Source organism: Triplophysa dalaica, chromosome 1 (genome assembly GCF_015846415.1).
Source record: "Triplophysa dalaica isolate WHDGS20190420 chromosome 1, ASM1584641v1, whole genome shotgun sequence".
In the NCBI taxonomy this organism is placed as follows: Eukaryota; Metazoa; Chordata; class Actinopteri; order Cypriniformes; family Nemacheilidae; genus Triplophysa; species Triplophysa dalaica.
Genome location: NC_079542.1, coordinates 33,615,461 through 33,631,805, shown reverse-complemented (window position 1 = coordinate 33,631,805; position 16,345 = coordinate 33,615,461). Strand labels below are relative to the sequence as shown.

Here is a 16,345-nt window from a genome sequence, read left to right as displayed (position 1 = left end):
CTCAATTCTAATCATGATGTAGGAAATAGAAAGTAATTAGTAATAAGTAATTAAATACTTTTTGGAGAGAGTAATTTTACAGTTATCTAATTACACCATTGAATATGTAATTAGTAACTAGTAATTCATTACTTTTTCAGAGTAACTTACCCAACACTGTCACATAAATAACAGAGGTCATTTTTTCCCCATTAGATTCATATGATAAAATTAAGTGGTTGTGTTCATGTGTTGTTTTAGGGAAACAGACAGAGGAAAAATGCCAGATTACATGGATGTGAGAAAGAACAGAAGCTTGAAATCAGTCAGACGTCTCCTTCTCTTCTTGGGCGGCTCTGACCAGTGACGCATCATGATCATTCAGAAAAGCTTCATCAGTTTATTAATCCACTTTGCAGCCATGCTGATATCTTTGAGCGTCTATTTCCAGTTATGCAAGCAAGTTAATGATTTAATGCTGAATGCAGTGACCAATATATAAAACGATCACTAGATGGCTGTCAACCCTAAGAAGAAGAATGATCTTTTACATTATTTCTCACTAGTTTGTAGAGTGTCAAACGTGACAGTAGCTCAATGGGTAAAGCATTGTGATAGCAGGGTAAAAGGTTTGAGTCCTGATAACACGTACAATGCAGTGTAGGCCGAAGTCACTTCTTCTATCATTTTTTGGCCAACAGACCCAATGATAGTGAGTTATATTAAAATCTCATGTGAATGTAGTGAATGTAGCATTTGACTAGTAAAGATATCACTGTTCACATGTGAATGAAAAACATTCCTGCACCTCTGCTTTATCAGGTTCAACGAGTCATAATGAAGAAGCAAGATCAGATGATGAGATGTTTGTGTGGACAGTTGTCTGCCTTTGAATGAGGTTTTTTGTTCATTCATGAAAATGGCATAAACAAGCAGCAATCGTTCCACGAGACCCCCTGCACCCAACCAAAAAAAAAACAGAGGAATACTATTTGAGAATCAACACACGTTTTGGTAGTCATGAAGCACTCAGCAGCACATGTAAATGGTGATATGGTGTGTTGTGACTGTACCTAGACGTTACATTGCTTGTTTGGTACTTAAGTATGTACACTTCATGTAGTAAGTAATATAAATGTACTATTAGTATGCTTTTAAGTATATATTGTCAATACTACTTGGACCAAATTGGCATACTTTCAGTTTATAGAAGTGTGCTTTTATGATATTCTTAAATTGTCACAGTAGTAAACTTTGAGTATACAACAACTTTACAACTACGGTTTTTGTTTATACTTCAACTATACTACAAGTGAACCTACAGATACAGGTTTACAGTTCAATACTTGTACACTCTTAAAAATAAAGATGCTTCACGATCCCATAGAAGACATTTTTTGTCTAAATGGTTCCATAAAGAACCTTTAACATATGAAGAACCTTTCTGTGTCACAAAATGTTCTTTGTGGTGAAAAAAGGTTCTTCATATTACAAAAAAGTAAGAAAGAGATGGTTCTGTAAAAAACCTTTGACTGAATTGTTCTTCGTGGAACCAAAAATGGTTCTTCTATGGCATAGCTGTGAAGAACCTTTTAAGCACCTTGATTTTTAAGTATAGCACATTTTCAGTTGATGAAAGGTCACTTTAAAGTAGACTCTCGTTCTTTAAAGTGAACTTAACACAGTAATATATATATATGATATTGTTAGTATATTAACCTAAATCATGTATATTTATAAGACATTATTAAATAGGCTGCTCAATCAAAAGAGTAAAAACAACAAAGTCTTCATTATAGACTTCTTTGGATGACATAAACAGTGCATGTCAAAAAATTGCAAAATACAACCAAAATAAGACTTTTAACCAATTAAAAAAAATAATCAAATGTCTATGTCATTATACATGTAAGATAAAAACAAACAAATAATAAATAAAAAAACAAAAACTGAAATTGAAGTGCATCTACACTAACGGTTACATCTTATAAACTGGTCTACACTTTTAATTACATCTCCATCAAAGAACTAAGTCAAAGTAGAGGAGCTAATATAAGTCATGTGTACTTCAGTGTCATTTTAATTATATTTCTGAGAAATCAAATTGTTTCATAAAGCACCATGTATTTTTGTGTTTTGGCAATAGCTGTGTTTGTGTTTTCGTGACATCATCATCTAAGAGATGATCTATCTGAGATAAAAACATTAACATGCAAGCTCAAGTGAAAACAGTATCTGAAACAGTGTTGTGGGTCAGGGATTAGCTCTGTTTAGTGTTATTTAAAACAGCTGTGAACTGTTTGTGTGTGATGTTGCAATCAAATCATCATCGGGTCACTACGGGTCACACACTATCAGACTAGTCTTGAGGACGCGTTCGGAATAGTCCTTCTACTCCAAATATTTACATGTTCTAATTTGGGAAATCACAGGAAAATAAACATGTGATCATTAGTGTTGAAACGCAGACCACCAGGACAGGCACAGTCCTCACTGTGAGAAAAGACAAATGTCCTTCAGCTCACCCAACACAAGGGGGCTTTTAAACTGTCAATCAATTCCATTATCTTCCACTTATATCCAACACAGATTTACGATGTCAGATTTTATGCCATCGGGCATTCTTAATCTGATATGTATCAAACATGAAGTCATCTCACACACATTTAGGTTAATCTGACCTACTGCACACATCTGATAATACTTTAACAATCGAGATTTTGATCTCTCTTGATATGCTGGAGGACAGCGAATGTAAACTGATTCTCTCAACGCTTCTGAAGAGTATACACAGATATTGGTGCACACATGGTTTTGTTTGTTGAAATGAAAGCAGACTGCTTATTAAAGTGTGTTATCATGACACATGATATGCTCGAGTCACAATGGTTATCATCTTTTTCTTTGTATCCCTATTTGAGTACGATTCATCAACTGAAGAACAGATGAATTTGACTAGTAGTATTGCTTACTTACTCGAAAAAAAAATATCAATCTTTATTGTGAGTTCTGTAGTGAGAATCTAAATCCTGCACAATAATTGTTTTTACAGAACTTTCTAGTTGGGTATGAACAGAGGTTGGGGCTAGCTGCAGATGGGCGGGTCAGCAAAACCTCCAGTGGATTTTGATAAGTTAATTTAATGTAGGCCTAGTGGGTTGTTGTCTTGGTTCATAATCTACAGTTGGTGGCGGAATATTTTGTGTCATTGTATTTTGTAATAAATCAATACGAGACTAACCCCTCCCCCAACCCAAACTTACGTGAAACGGAAGCACAATCTGATGGTAGCACAAAATGTCAGAACAGCAGTGAATTATCGTTTTTAATAATAAGATAAATAGAAAGTGCAGTGCTAGCATGAAATTAAAATACATGAATAGGCATCATTTGTATTTAAATATCAATGAAAAGACATTTACGCCATAACTTCGTTGTTTTTTCGGGCGCCTCATCTGCAGAAATATTACTGGGTTACTTTTGTGTTGCTATAACCCCAAAGTCACGATGGATTCATTTGATCTCAGAGAAAAAAAACTACAAATCTTGTAACACCATGCGGGTTTCTGTGCGCATTTCAATAAACTTTGGGTTTTATTATAAACAATCCGTGAACATTTAAAAAAATCAGATGGGTGTCAAGATATTGCATCTGTGCTTTGGGTCTTGCAGTATAGGTGCTGTGTAAAGGTTACTTAAGACAAAAAGAAAGAAAAACAGATGACAAAGAAAGTGAGATTTATATATATCACTGATGTACCTGTTCCACCTTCAAATAAGATAAATGTACAGAACGTGCAGTTACATGTCAAACATCTCTTATGTGACCAGTCTCTTGTAACATTTCAATTCATCAGCGATGACTTCAGGAGACATCCATCCATTGAAGCTGTGTCTCTGGAAATCAGCGCTCCAGATGCTTTCCATCACACACAGCACAATCATCAAAATATAAGATCTATTTCATAGCGATGCCTTTGAATAAAAAACAAGTCATTTATACACGTACTGCATGTTTAAAAAACAGAGATTCTTAAAAATAGATCTTGTTGAAATCAACACCCCAATGGGGTTTTCTTACAATGAGAATAATGATTTTTCATTCCTATCACACTATAACTAGCTTATGATGTACATTATAGAATACAACAGAAGAGAGAGAGAGAGAGAGAGAGAGAGGAGGTCAGTCCAACGTTTCTCTTGTTTTCTTTCATCCGGCGGTCATCAGACATGTCCTGCAGCAGAACTGACGAAAGAGTTTCTTCTCACATAACCGATTCGACTTGACCATCTCGCAGAAAACTTCATCCGCTGAGAGTGAGAGATAGAAAAAAGCGATATGAAATGCAAAAAAATACGTTTTAGAAAAAAGTGAGCTGACGCTGGCGTACTGCAGCCGTGGTGCCAAATCTTTCTGGAGCTGCACTCACGTTATTATCATTAGTTTCCAGTCTGTCAGTCACGTTTGAGCCATACGACTTTCATCTATTATCCTTACGTCACTGTGGTCTGAAATCTATCTACTCATTGTGTTCTCTGGCTCTCCAACCATCAGCGTTTATAGTTTCCAGCTGTGAGTTGTGTGAGAATCTGTGTTTGAGAGAGTAGATCTGAAAGTCCAGTAAAACCTCTCAAATTGAAGCCGATGCAGAATTTGATGCGGCACTGTAGTTTGCCTTTTCTGAACCCTTGCCAATTATTTTGTTTTCAATACACTCCAGATGACATATGAGAACGGCGGCACCCATTGATTTCCATTGGTTTCGTGTCTATACAATAGAAGTGAATGGGTGCCGCCATTGTTTGGTTACCAACGTTCTACAAAATATCTTTCTTTTGTGTTCTGTGGAAGAAAAAATGTGAAATGAGGTAAGTTTGACTTAATAATGAACATATATTAATTTTTGGGTGAACTGTCTCTTTAAATTTAGAAAGATTTTTTGTAACCCTCGATCCGAACAAGCCTTTAGGATGTTTCTGAATTAATTGTGATTCCCATACATCCAAATAAAGTGAAGGAACGTACCGTTGTTACAGGTGGAGTTCATGATGCACGTCCGGCTGAAGAGACTGTATCCATCCTTACACTGCGTGCAACTCATACCAGGACCCTGACAGCTCAGACAGTTATCCTCACATCTGACAACCAGAAAAAATACATACAGACATCATCACACAAAAGTCCTTTAAAATATAAATGACACATTGTATTTTCGCTGTTTAATAAAACAATAAAACTCAAGGGAGGATAAACAAATAGGAAGCATGATGAAGATCTTTATTAGTCACAAACTGTAAAAAACGTATGTCTGTGTAGTTCAATGTCAACCTGATCCACATCTTCAGACATGTATTTAAACAATAGGATATAAATTGGCAAAAAGAATAAGAAAACCAAAAGAAATAATAATTACACAATGTAAAAAAAATTAGAAGGTTGTTTCGCTTTTATTTTTACTGTATGCTGAATACGAAAATCATTTTTTTTTATCATCGATGGTAAATAAAAAAAAAATGAGAAGGTACTGCCATAAAACTCAGCACAAACAACAGTTTAACGCAACAGTTACTAAAAATGAGTCGACCAATACTACAGAAGTGTACATTTGATCGTCTATTATGACTAATACTGCCCTCACGAACCAAATTCCAGACATAGTAACCTATCATCGCTGTGCTACAGACATTTCTACCATTTCTGACAGTGACAATTGAAAAATAGTTTCAAAATTATGTAAAAATTTATATTGTATTTATGTGCAATATTCCGAAATATCGTAATTAATTAAATAAGCTCAACTTTTACTTGCACATACACTAAATACACTAAAAGATGCTTATATGAAATAAATAATATTAGAACCACGCAATTGTAAAAGAACTATAAAAAGGTCGGGCGACAGAAAATAATTGTTAATCTTTTTCTTAAATAGAAATGTGACCCGGGACAACAAACCCAGTGTCATGTGTAAATTAATCCAAATTGAGATGTATGCATCATATGAAAGTTGAATAAGTAAGCTTTCCATTGATGTATGGTTTGTTAGGATAGGACACTGTTTGGCGAGATAAAACTATTCAAAACTCTGGAATCTGAGGGTGCAAAGAAATCTAAATATTGAGTAAATCGCCTTTAAAGTTGTCGAAATGAAGTCCATAGCATATTACTCACAAAAATAAAGTTTGTTGATATTTATGGTAGGAAATTTACAAAATATCTTCATGGAACATGTTCTTTACTTAATATCCTAGTGATTTTTTGCATAAAATATATATATATATTTTTTTGGAGCCATACAATATTTCTTTGGCATCAGAGATCCAGGGTCACAAGTGATTATGCTAAAAAATAAAAAGGTTAACAAAAATGATGATGAGCATAAAATAAAATAAGCTAAATATAAAAACTATACTATTGAAATATCAAAAACATTGAAATATTAGTATATAATCCTCAGTAGAGATCAGATGATACCAGGAATGCAGTACACACTACCTTATTAGTATAAAAACTGAATTTGACAGAGTATCTGTTTATTCATGATCACAAAGCACTTGTCTACAATATTTATAAGCTCTAGCAACTTCAGCAATGCATTCTGGGAATAACTGTGATGTCCATTGTCACTCTTCATAGCAGTTTTTTTCAAACACTGCCTTTAACAAGTACGTAAGGTGACATGAGTCATATTGTGCCATAAATTGGATACTGGAGCCACGTTTATAGAGCTGAACCTGGTTTAGAGCGTGCTAGTAAATCTGTCCCATACAACCACCTCAGCATCTTGCATCCCAGAGATATTCAGAGGAAAACAATCCGAAAAACATCTAAGTGTAGTCAAGATAATAAAGATTTAAGAATACTGTTGTTTTAAATTCAAGAGAGACGGTTCTACCGTCATCCCTCACACTTTTTATGATGTTCAGTCCACGGCTTTTTCTGTGACCTCAGGGCACCTGTACAGTATTTATCATACGTGTCCGTATGTTCAAACAGAAAGTCCTTCATTCAGGATGGGTTACCCTCAGGGTCGCACTTTTCTTCCGTTTTATGACTGTCTGCTTTATTTGCCTCCAGTGAACTTCAGTCGCTCTCTCTCACTCTTACCGCAACCACCATCCGTGACCTTAATAAAAGCCTCTATTTGCTTTAGACAGCGTTCATAAAGCAAAAGAGCCCGGCATTAGGAACTGTGGAGTGCAGAGGCGGTGTTCCTCTCCCCACATTACAGACATCTAAAGTAAATCTCTCACACAGCCAGAAAGATTCGCCTTCTGCTTTCATCTGTTCGCATTTATTTGCTAGTATCCACAAAGCAAATGTTTAGTCCATATAAATGCAATCCTATATACTGTATGTTTGTGTAATAAACTGAATTAAATTTGTACATTTGTAAATATTTATATATAAGATTAGATTTAGATCTTATTTTAGTTTTTTTATTTTAGTTGCATTTTAAATGTCAATGCTCATCTGTCACTTAAACAAGCAACTGCACTTAAACAAGATTTTGTGCCTTTTTACTAGAAATCAAACTGCGAACTTGAGGACGATATTTTCTATCTTATGATCAGATGTTAAATGGGTTATATTGTGTGAAAACGTGTTTTTCTGTGTCTTTGATGTCTTAAAAGTTGCCCATGCATCTATTAGACACATAAAATTGCAAAAATTAAAGTGTCAGACCAAAAGATGCATTCTATCTAAAAGTGAATGCTCACCCAGACCTGACTGAAACGCCTTGTGCAACCATAGCCCCACAAATCTACGTCAGTTCGTGGTTTGATTTGACTAAGACTGCCCAAAAGTATATAAGAAAGGCGGGCGTACCTGTACAATTGCTTTGGAACGTGATGTTCCAAATATGGTAAGAGGCGATACATTTCCATGATACGCTTGCAGTATTCTACCAATCACTATGCACTGGTTAAATGGCCAATCATAGCACACCTTGCTTTTCAGTCCATGAGCTTTGTAAAATATATTCGCTTTTCATCGTGAATACACATTCCGTTACATCTAAAACAAATGATAATATACGTCTTAGCCGTGTCTTATGACTTCTTTAAGAGAATCTAAGCAACATGCTCTCCGTCACTTCAGGCAGCGCTTTTTAATGCAAAGAGTACGTAGTTTTTGGCTCACAGGGTATTTTGTTGATTTGGGATGATTGCTATACACTCCAGACGGAGACACGTTTCATTCATTGCATTTGTAAAAATAGAATTTTGTTTTTTAAAGGAGTGATGAATTTAAATCACAATTTTAACTAGAGCTTTTGTTTTATAAGAGGGAATCGTATTCACCAGAACATCATGTAAGTGTCAGAAGTGAAAACGCCCTCGTTACTGAAATAACATCTGTTATTGACACCAGGCCCAGCGAACGGCAGGGTTGATAGGTTGATAGGTTGAACACCGCCTCCATAGAAAAATATCAACGACTACTTCTCTAGCCCCGCCCACTGGTTGACACGCATGACAATTCTGAAGTGGCGTGGAACTAGATAGAGCGAGCAAGCAATAAACAAACATGCCGTTAAAGATAGCTAAATATTGTGACACCCCTGGTTGTGGAAGAATACAGACGCTTCATAACCTTCCTTCATATTCTGATATTAGTAATGTGGGGTTAAAGTTTATTTTTGAAGACGTTCCAGCTCATGTGGGAAAATCATGAAGCATTTGTTCGTTTCATTTCTCAGACGATTCCTTCGTGAACAAGGCAGAGATCGACACTGAATTTGTGGAATGACAAAAATTTAAAAGCAATCAATTAAAGTGCCTTCAATTGGATCCGATAGGAATGGCGCAGCAATCTTATGTGAGTAAAACATGTTTGTACTATGCGTCACTATTTCTTTGTTAGAAATCGCTTAATGTGCCCTGAGCACTATTCGGACCTCTAGTAGTTTGTATTAATTGCAGAGGTTGTCTGTGATCTTCAGCTTGCGTGAATCGCCATCTCTGCGATTTGGCAGGGTCAGGAAGTGTTTGGTATTATTTTGGGTGCTGGGTGATATCCATAAGTTACCGGGAGTCTCCCGTTTGTTTATTTATCATGGAAACTCTTGTAAAATTTGAGACCCGTGATCGCAGTGATCTTTTGTCCGGTTCGGGATCTCTGGTCTCAAATGCTGACAGGTACGGTCATATATCATTAAACGCAATACAAGTATAGACTATACAAAATATACGCAAAGCCTTGCCATCACATTCGGGAAATAAGTCAGTAAATTTGAGTAAAATCATGCCGTGCGAATGCGTCACATGAAATACTGATGTGGGGAGATCATTTACAAATCCCAGGAGGTCTGTTGATGCCCTGCGAAAACTTTGAATGATGCTAATGTGTAACCTAACGTTAAGTCTCTAACCAAATTCACAGAAGGCTCCAACTACACAAGCTGTTATCCAATTAAAGCAGTGGGTGTTTACTTATAAAGTGCTCAATGCGGCACGCCCATTAAAATTGAGCGTTTGCAGAGCTGGACTCAAAACCATGTAGAAAATAACCTAAGTAGAAGTAACCTAATAAGTAGACCTCATATAACATTAGAAAACAATAAACAAGCACAGTTCATGAGACCTTTAAGATATTTTGGAGCAAAACCCCACTCCAAAACCCAACCACTTCTTAACCAACACAACTCGAAAATAAAAGTACAGTGACAGTTGTTTATTGAACAAACTGACCCAAAAACTGTATAAAGTATAACATGCTCGCGTCGCAGACCTTTTGAACCAAAGCCGTACGATAACTTTATATGATGAACTCTGCGTCCGTCAATGTGTGCACTCAGCTCGTTCAAACATAAACCATAACATTAGCATGACACTATCGATCCTGTGAGCGAATACCTTTTGGCATTCAAAGAAGACGTAATTACGCCATCGTTCACAAGACACAATACAATTATACAAACGAAGCTGACGCAACGCTTCTTCTGCCGGCGGTTTTTGAACATCTGCGTTCACCCTTTCTGTGCTTTTCAGTGGATGGTGATTGCTTTTGCATCTTTTCCTCGTACAAATCGATCGTTTGGCTTTTTTGAACGACATTGTGACTCCTTCTATCTTATGTTTTACATGCTACGATAAACAAACAGTTACGCTACTTGGTCAAACTGCCTGAATAGAACACTGAACACAATTATCCTGGCTGTTAAACTGAACATCAAACCCCAACACATGCCGTCATTACAAAATTACACCCCAATATATCATTACATAATAACAGTAAAATTTGCTTTTCAATTGTGTGTTGACGCCGATGGTTTCCAATGGAAAGCAACCGATTACCCCCTATGTTGAAAACTGAGGACAAAGGGACACCCCACATGTTAAACAGCAATGCCAAGGGACGCTGCCCGAACGGCAACATGTGACGTGTCAGGAGTGAGAACATGTTTACCCCGATACGAAAAACAATTAGCTAAAGTCATCAACAAAACACAAATGCTTCTCAAATCTCGGCCGTTCTTCTGTCCATTTATATTTTCTTTATCTATACGCAGTTGGTGTCAAAAGAACAAACATATAATGATGGAGAAGTAAATAAAAAGACTCACTTGCGGCACATGCGTTGTGAGTATCCCGTGGATTCTCCTCTGTAGTATCCGGGGGAACATGTGCGAACGCAGCGCCACTCCTGCTGTAAGAAATCAGTGGCACACTGAATGCACTCCTCCATCCCCGGCCCTGTCAACACAACGCACACACATTACTCTAATGATGCCTCTGGAAACGCTTTGACTATTTAGGTTTTAATGGGTTTGGCCAGAGGCAAACGCAAAAAGGCAAAACATTACACTTTATATCATGACTCAGAACATCAAGAGGGATTTTAATGTATTGGGTTCAGTGAGGCGACCCTTCCCGCTCGCTTCCAGGTTTCTTTCCTGTGATGCGTTCACATCTTAGATTACAACCAAATTGTGAGAATTGGTCTTTCATCTGTTGACTGAGAGAAAATCACATCTACAGCACAATAATGTGAATTCCTTTCAAGGTTCAAAGGTGTTCATCCCCGCACCATTTAACAGAATAATATGTGCTATCAAAACTACTGACACAAAGAATCACGGCACTTGGTGTCATACCGCAAGTGTCTTCAAACAACAGTAGATAATGCAATTATCTACTGTTTTTATTCTAGATTTTCATTTAGAATAATGGACAGGTGCTTTGGGTCAGTCTTTTGGAAGAGTTTACCTTTCACCGAAAAGCTTTCTTTTCATGTGTTTCACTTGCTAATCTGTCCATTGATTTCCCATTGTATCTATATCATCAGCTCTCCGTGCATCAGAGGAGTTTGAAAGCAAACAGCGTCTCTGGTAAGTGTGAGCTATAGTGAAGTAAGTTAATTAACTTCTACGGCTGAGCGGAGACACTCCTGAAAACAACATAATCACTTTACGTTTGAGTCTCTCCATCTGAATTGGTTTTGCCCCGGTGATGGGGATGTCTGGCAAACGTTGTGTTCTGCAATCTGTTCATTTGTCGGCTTCTGAATTCACCGTATTTCATCTGTTTATGACTTCAATTTGATTCTGCTCTGAATTCATAATAAGAACAGACGGATCAAAACAAGAAACAATCGGTTTCTTGTTTGCAGATGCTGTTATTACTGCTGATGTGAATCAATTCTATATCATGTGGTCGTCACGCTTGAAACTGCCGTTTGTAGGACATACACTAAAATGCATTTAGATACAATGTATTTAAATACAATAGAGTTGATTAGAGTAGAATCCAGAAAACAAAAGAGTTGAATAGAAAGACCATAACAGAATAGAAAGGAGGTAACTGAGCAAAAGAATAGAGCACATTATAAACAGATCAGAATAAATATTAGAGAATAGAATAGATGAACAGAACAGAATGAACATTAGAGAATAGAATGAACAATATAGAATATAATATAATATTATAGATAAACAGAACAGAACGAACATTAAAGAATGGAGTACAGTAGAATAGAATAGAATAGAATAGAATAGAAAAGGAGTAGAGTAGAGTAGAGTAGAGTAGAGTAGAGTAGATAAACGGAACAGAATGAACATTATAGAAAAGAATAGAACAGAATAGATGAACAGAATAGAATGAACAATATAGAATTGGAATATAATATAATATAGTATAGTATAGTATAGTATAGTATAGTATAGTATAGTATAGTATAGTAGAGTAGAGTAGAATAGATGAACAGAACAGAATGAACATTATAGAAAAGAATCAGACCTGTGCATGTGGAGCAGGAGACATGGCATAGGCTGCATTTAATTTCCTCCAGGTTGAAATAAGTCCCATTGGCACATTCAGGAACACAGGTCATTCCTGCCAGACTTTAATCAGAGGAGAATGACAGAAAGATTAAAAGTAAACATTCACATGATTTCACAGTTTTAAACAACCAATCCAGCCAACATTACATCCAACTGTACATTTACTATTAAAACCAGATGCAAGTCACAAGTGTGATGTGTGCATCTGTGAAATGTTCACATACCTGAAAGCAAACGAATATAACATAATTTATATGCTTTATAGTAATTTATTTGCATAATCTACATACATTACTATAATTTATAATCAACTACATATTTTATATGTTACGTATCATCGCTGCATGTGGAACAGAAATCTAGAATCTCCAAAACTAAATTTACAGGAAATTAATCAATAATCAAACTTGACAAGATATAATTGAATACTCTTTATTTCAATATGTTTAAATCAGACAAACATGAAGGTTGACCAATAGTAATGATTCATGAAAAAATCATGAAAGTCATGAAATACTGGGTAACTGGGTAAGAACCCAATTGCAGGCAGCGGGGATTAACAAAGATTTATTATAAAAAGGACAAAACAAAGACCCACAATGGGGTATAACAGTAAAAACAGGATAATAACAGGACATAGACTAACTAACACTAAGCTGAGATAAAGGGTATTGCGGGGGCCATCTGGACAGGGCTTGACACTGGCTGGAAGGCCGGCAGGACAGGGCTTGACGCCAGTTGGCACACGGATTGGATTGCCGGCTGGCACACTCTCTGGATTGACGGCTGTTACAAGTACTGGATAGGTGGCTGGGCAGCGCTCTCTGGCGGCTGGACCGGAATTGGGACCACTGGACTCAGATCCACCGGACTCTGGACCACCAGACTCGGGACCACCAGACTTGGGACCACCAGACTCGGGACCACCGGACTCAGGACCACGGCTTGGGCAGTGCCCCCCTCCTCGGCTTCTTCGACCGGCCCACGGCAGGTGTGGCCGGCTGCAGAGAAGCAGTGGGGGGCACAACTAGCTCCATGCTGGAGGAGTCGGGCGGGGAGTCCCACGAAAAGCCAGGCTAGTCGTGGTGGAGAAGCTGCAGCAGACAAGGCGGAAGTTGCGGAGAGGCCCACGAACCCGATTTGCAAGGCACGATCCTCTGGGATCATGCCCAGCCCCATGGAAGACTCCGCCACGGACAGTCCCTTGGACTCCTCGTGATCTGGAGCTGATCTATGAAGCCCAGATGCCTGCTGAAGATGACCTTCAACTCTGCCTCGCCGAACCCCGAGTGGCACGCGGTGTAGAGGAAGTCCACGGCAAAGGTCTTCACTGGGGTACCTCTCTGGCGAAAGCCGAACAAGGTGTGAGCCTGACGGCTCCGAAACGCCTCCTCCGACTTGTCAATGCTGCCTGCTGGGTTCTGTGATGGCTTTGTCATTCTGTCAGGGTATTGCTGGGGGAAGAACCCAAGCGCAGGCAGCAATACGGCGGCAACAAAAACAAGACTTTAACACAAGACAATGAACAAAGAAAACACCTACGATAGGGGAAAAACAGAACTTATGCACGGTACAGGAACAAAGACTTCCCGGACCAGAGAGAGTATAGCAAGCCAATAGGATCACTATCTCTCCCTCCACACACAACCTAAGGCTATGCCATGACTCCGCTCCAAGACCAAGAATAGACATGACATGATGGCAGAATCATGACAAACAACATCAGACATAATCTAAACTAAACACCTACTAGACTTGATTTAACATCCAACAAGAACAGGAACATCAAGCACACAGGTAGGCACAACAGAATCGAGGGGATTACAATACAATGAACGAGCACAGGACAAGAAATGAGAAGGCATTATATGGGGAGACTAACCAAGAATAATAGACAAGGGGCAGGTGTGGGTAATGAAACACTCTAAAGTTAACTCTAAAGCTAACTACCATCAAGCTAAGTGACTTGATGGTAGTAAAAATGTCAAATGATAGCATATGGCCATTAAGTTATAGTGTTTTAAATATTTAAATTCTCACATGCGGTAATTTCAATTCTCACATGCATTCTGACCTCTCTGCACTGTTAAACGTGCTGGCTTCCCATGCTTAACATGGTCAACTTGTTAAAAAACTAGTTGGATGTATGACGTAGTATTTCTGTGCTTGATACATTCCCCAACGTTTTTCATAAATCTGTTACGAAACAGGGATCCTATTCCTTTTATTGGTTACTGGGCAACACTCCCGGAAAAGCACGCTCGGGGGAAGGTGAAAGAAAGAGCCTGCCCACGTGCCAACCGACAAGTATGATTTAGACATGAACTGAACTCAACACTTACTGAGACAAGATGGAATAATCAAACAACAGGAACAGGAACACGAGCAAGAGGAACAGGTAAGCACATTGGTAACAGGTAATGAATACAAGTAATCACATTAGTACAGGGCACAATAGTACAATGAACGAGGACAGGACAATGAACACGAGGGTTGTTTTAAGGGGAGCAAATCAAGAGGGGACAGGTGCGGGGCATGAACTAATTAACGATCAATAACGAGGAATCCAAGTGGGCGGGAACAAAGACGAGACCCTAGAGAGAATATGGGACAAAAATGCCACAAAAATGCCTCTCTCCACATAAAACAAGGAATCCTGTCATGATTCTGCAAAAAATACCAAGAAACATATGACATGACGAGGCAGAATTATGACATGGAGCCGTTCCAGTGCTAAAAGATGGCTGACATGAACGGCACATGGTAAGTGGAACTAAGACATATGTCTGTGTTTATATGCCATTCTGCGTGTACGTGCATAATGAAAAACCCAAAAGGGATTAATGTGATGATGTATTGTGTGCTCGTGCGGTAGTTCCATCCCACTGCCTGCCTCCAGCAGCTCGTCTTTTTTCAGAAAAGATCGTACAGTTGTATCTGTCGTTTATAAAAGGCGGGCATATTATCAATGCTGGCCTAGCATGCACATTACAGCAACTTTTATTGCTTTTGGGGATATGTGTGAAAGGGGATTGCTTTGAAAACTTAATGTGTCTGCAAAATGTTTCATAAACACTTTTCCACTTTTGGAAATGAATTAATGTTGTGTAAACATACTCTAAAAAACTAAAAGAATCATGAGAGAATAGGATCATGTTTAGGCTTAATAGCCAAGATGTGTTTGAAGAAGAAAGCCCTTCTTCACAATCGTAGCTAGATGAACTGTTGTGTTAAATAAAGGCACTGAGGCATTATCAGTCAGTGGTTGAAAATGACAATAACAACATGAAATACTCTTTTGAGAAAGAGTGAAAAAGAGTATGTGAAACTAAAAGCTTCCAGACATGCAAAATGAAATATCTTTATCTACAAAACACAGTGCATGACAGTATGGTTTATAACCCTGTAGATTGGTCACAGCGTAAAATGCAGGGTTTTAGCCTTCACATGACCAGACGGCCTTTCAAGAGCTAAAGGCTAATGTGCCTCCCTCCACTCGCTCTAAACCACAGGAAAGCCTGCACGCATAAAGATGACCGGATGAACCCTAAATGTTCTATAACCCAAAGTCTCACTTTTTTCTGTCAATTAATCTTCACTCCAAACTCCTCCCATATGTTCATAACTCACTATGCAATAAAAACACGCTCTCCCATCTGTGTGAGATAAAGTTGAGAGGTTACGAGAGACGCAAATGCTCTAACCCCAAAACATTTGGCTTTGATTACATGCTTCTCCATAGTCAACAATCCGGCTACAATTATCAAAAAATCCCAGAAAACTTTTCAGAGTACCACAATCTGAAGGCATGCTAGGAGTATTAAGACTTTCTATCTGGAACTTTTTTGCAAGTCCATAAAAATGCATATCCCGATTCTCAAAAACTATTTTATGGTTATAATTTATCATTTGACCTGTCTGGTGAGATTTTGTCGGAAATGTCAATTTGATGTCACTTGACGTCAACACATTTAGATAAGTATGCAAATTAACCTGCAATTTTATGTTCCAAAAAGAGACTGCGACAGAGAGGCAAGCTATATTTTTTTTGGCTTTCAACCTCAAATAAGCACGATTGT

General features: G+C 38.0%; 1 protein-coding gene across 2 annotated transcripts in view; it reads right to left on the bottom strand.

Moving 5' to 3' along the window:
• Window positions 1-3,287: 3,287 nt before the first annotated feature.
• Window positions 3,288-16,345, bottom strand: part of pcsk6 (proprotein convertase subtilisin/kexin type 6) — a 52,401-nt gene continuing 39,343 nt past the window's right edge. The window contains exons 18-21 of one of the 2 annotated variants that reach the window (XM_056737567.1): window positions 12,223-12,326; window positions 10,551-10,680; window positions 5,006-5,118; window positions 3,288-4,290 (exon numbers count right to left, since the gene is read on the bottom strand). In XM_056737567.1, coding sequence (XP_056593545.1) covers window positions 4,190-4,290; window positions 5,006-5,118; window positions 10,551-10,680; window positions 12,223-12,326 — 448 coding nt within the window. In that variant the 3' untranslated portion in view covers window positions 3,288-4,189. Of the gene's footprint in view, window positions 4,291-4,323; window positions 4,823-5,005; window positions 5,119-10,550; window positions 10,681-12,222; window positions 12,327-16,345 lie in introns of those variants that run through there. The other variant, XM_056737575.1, reaches the window with a different exon arrangement.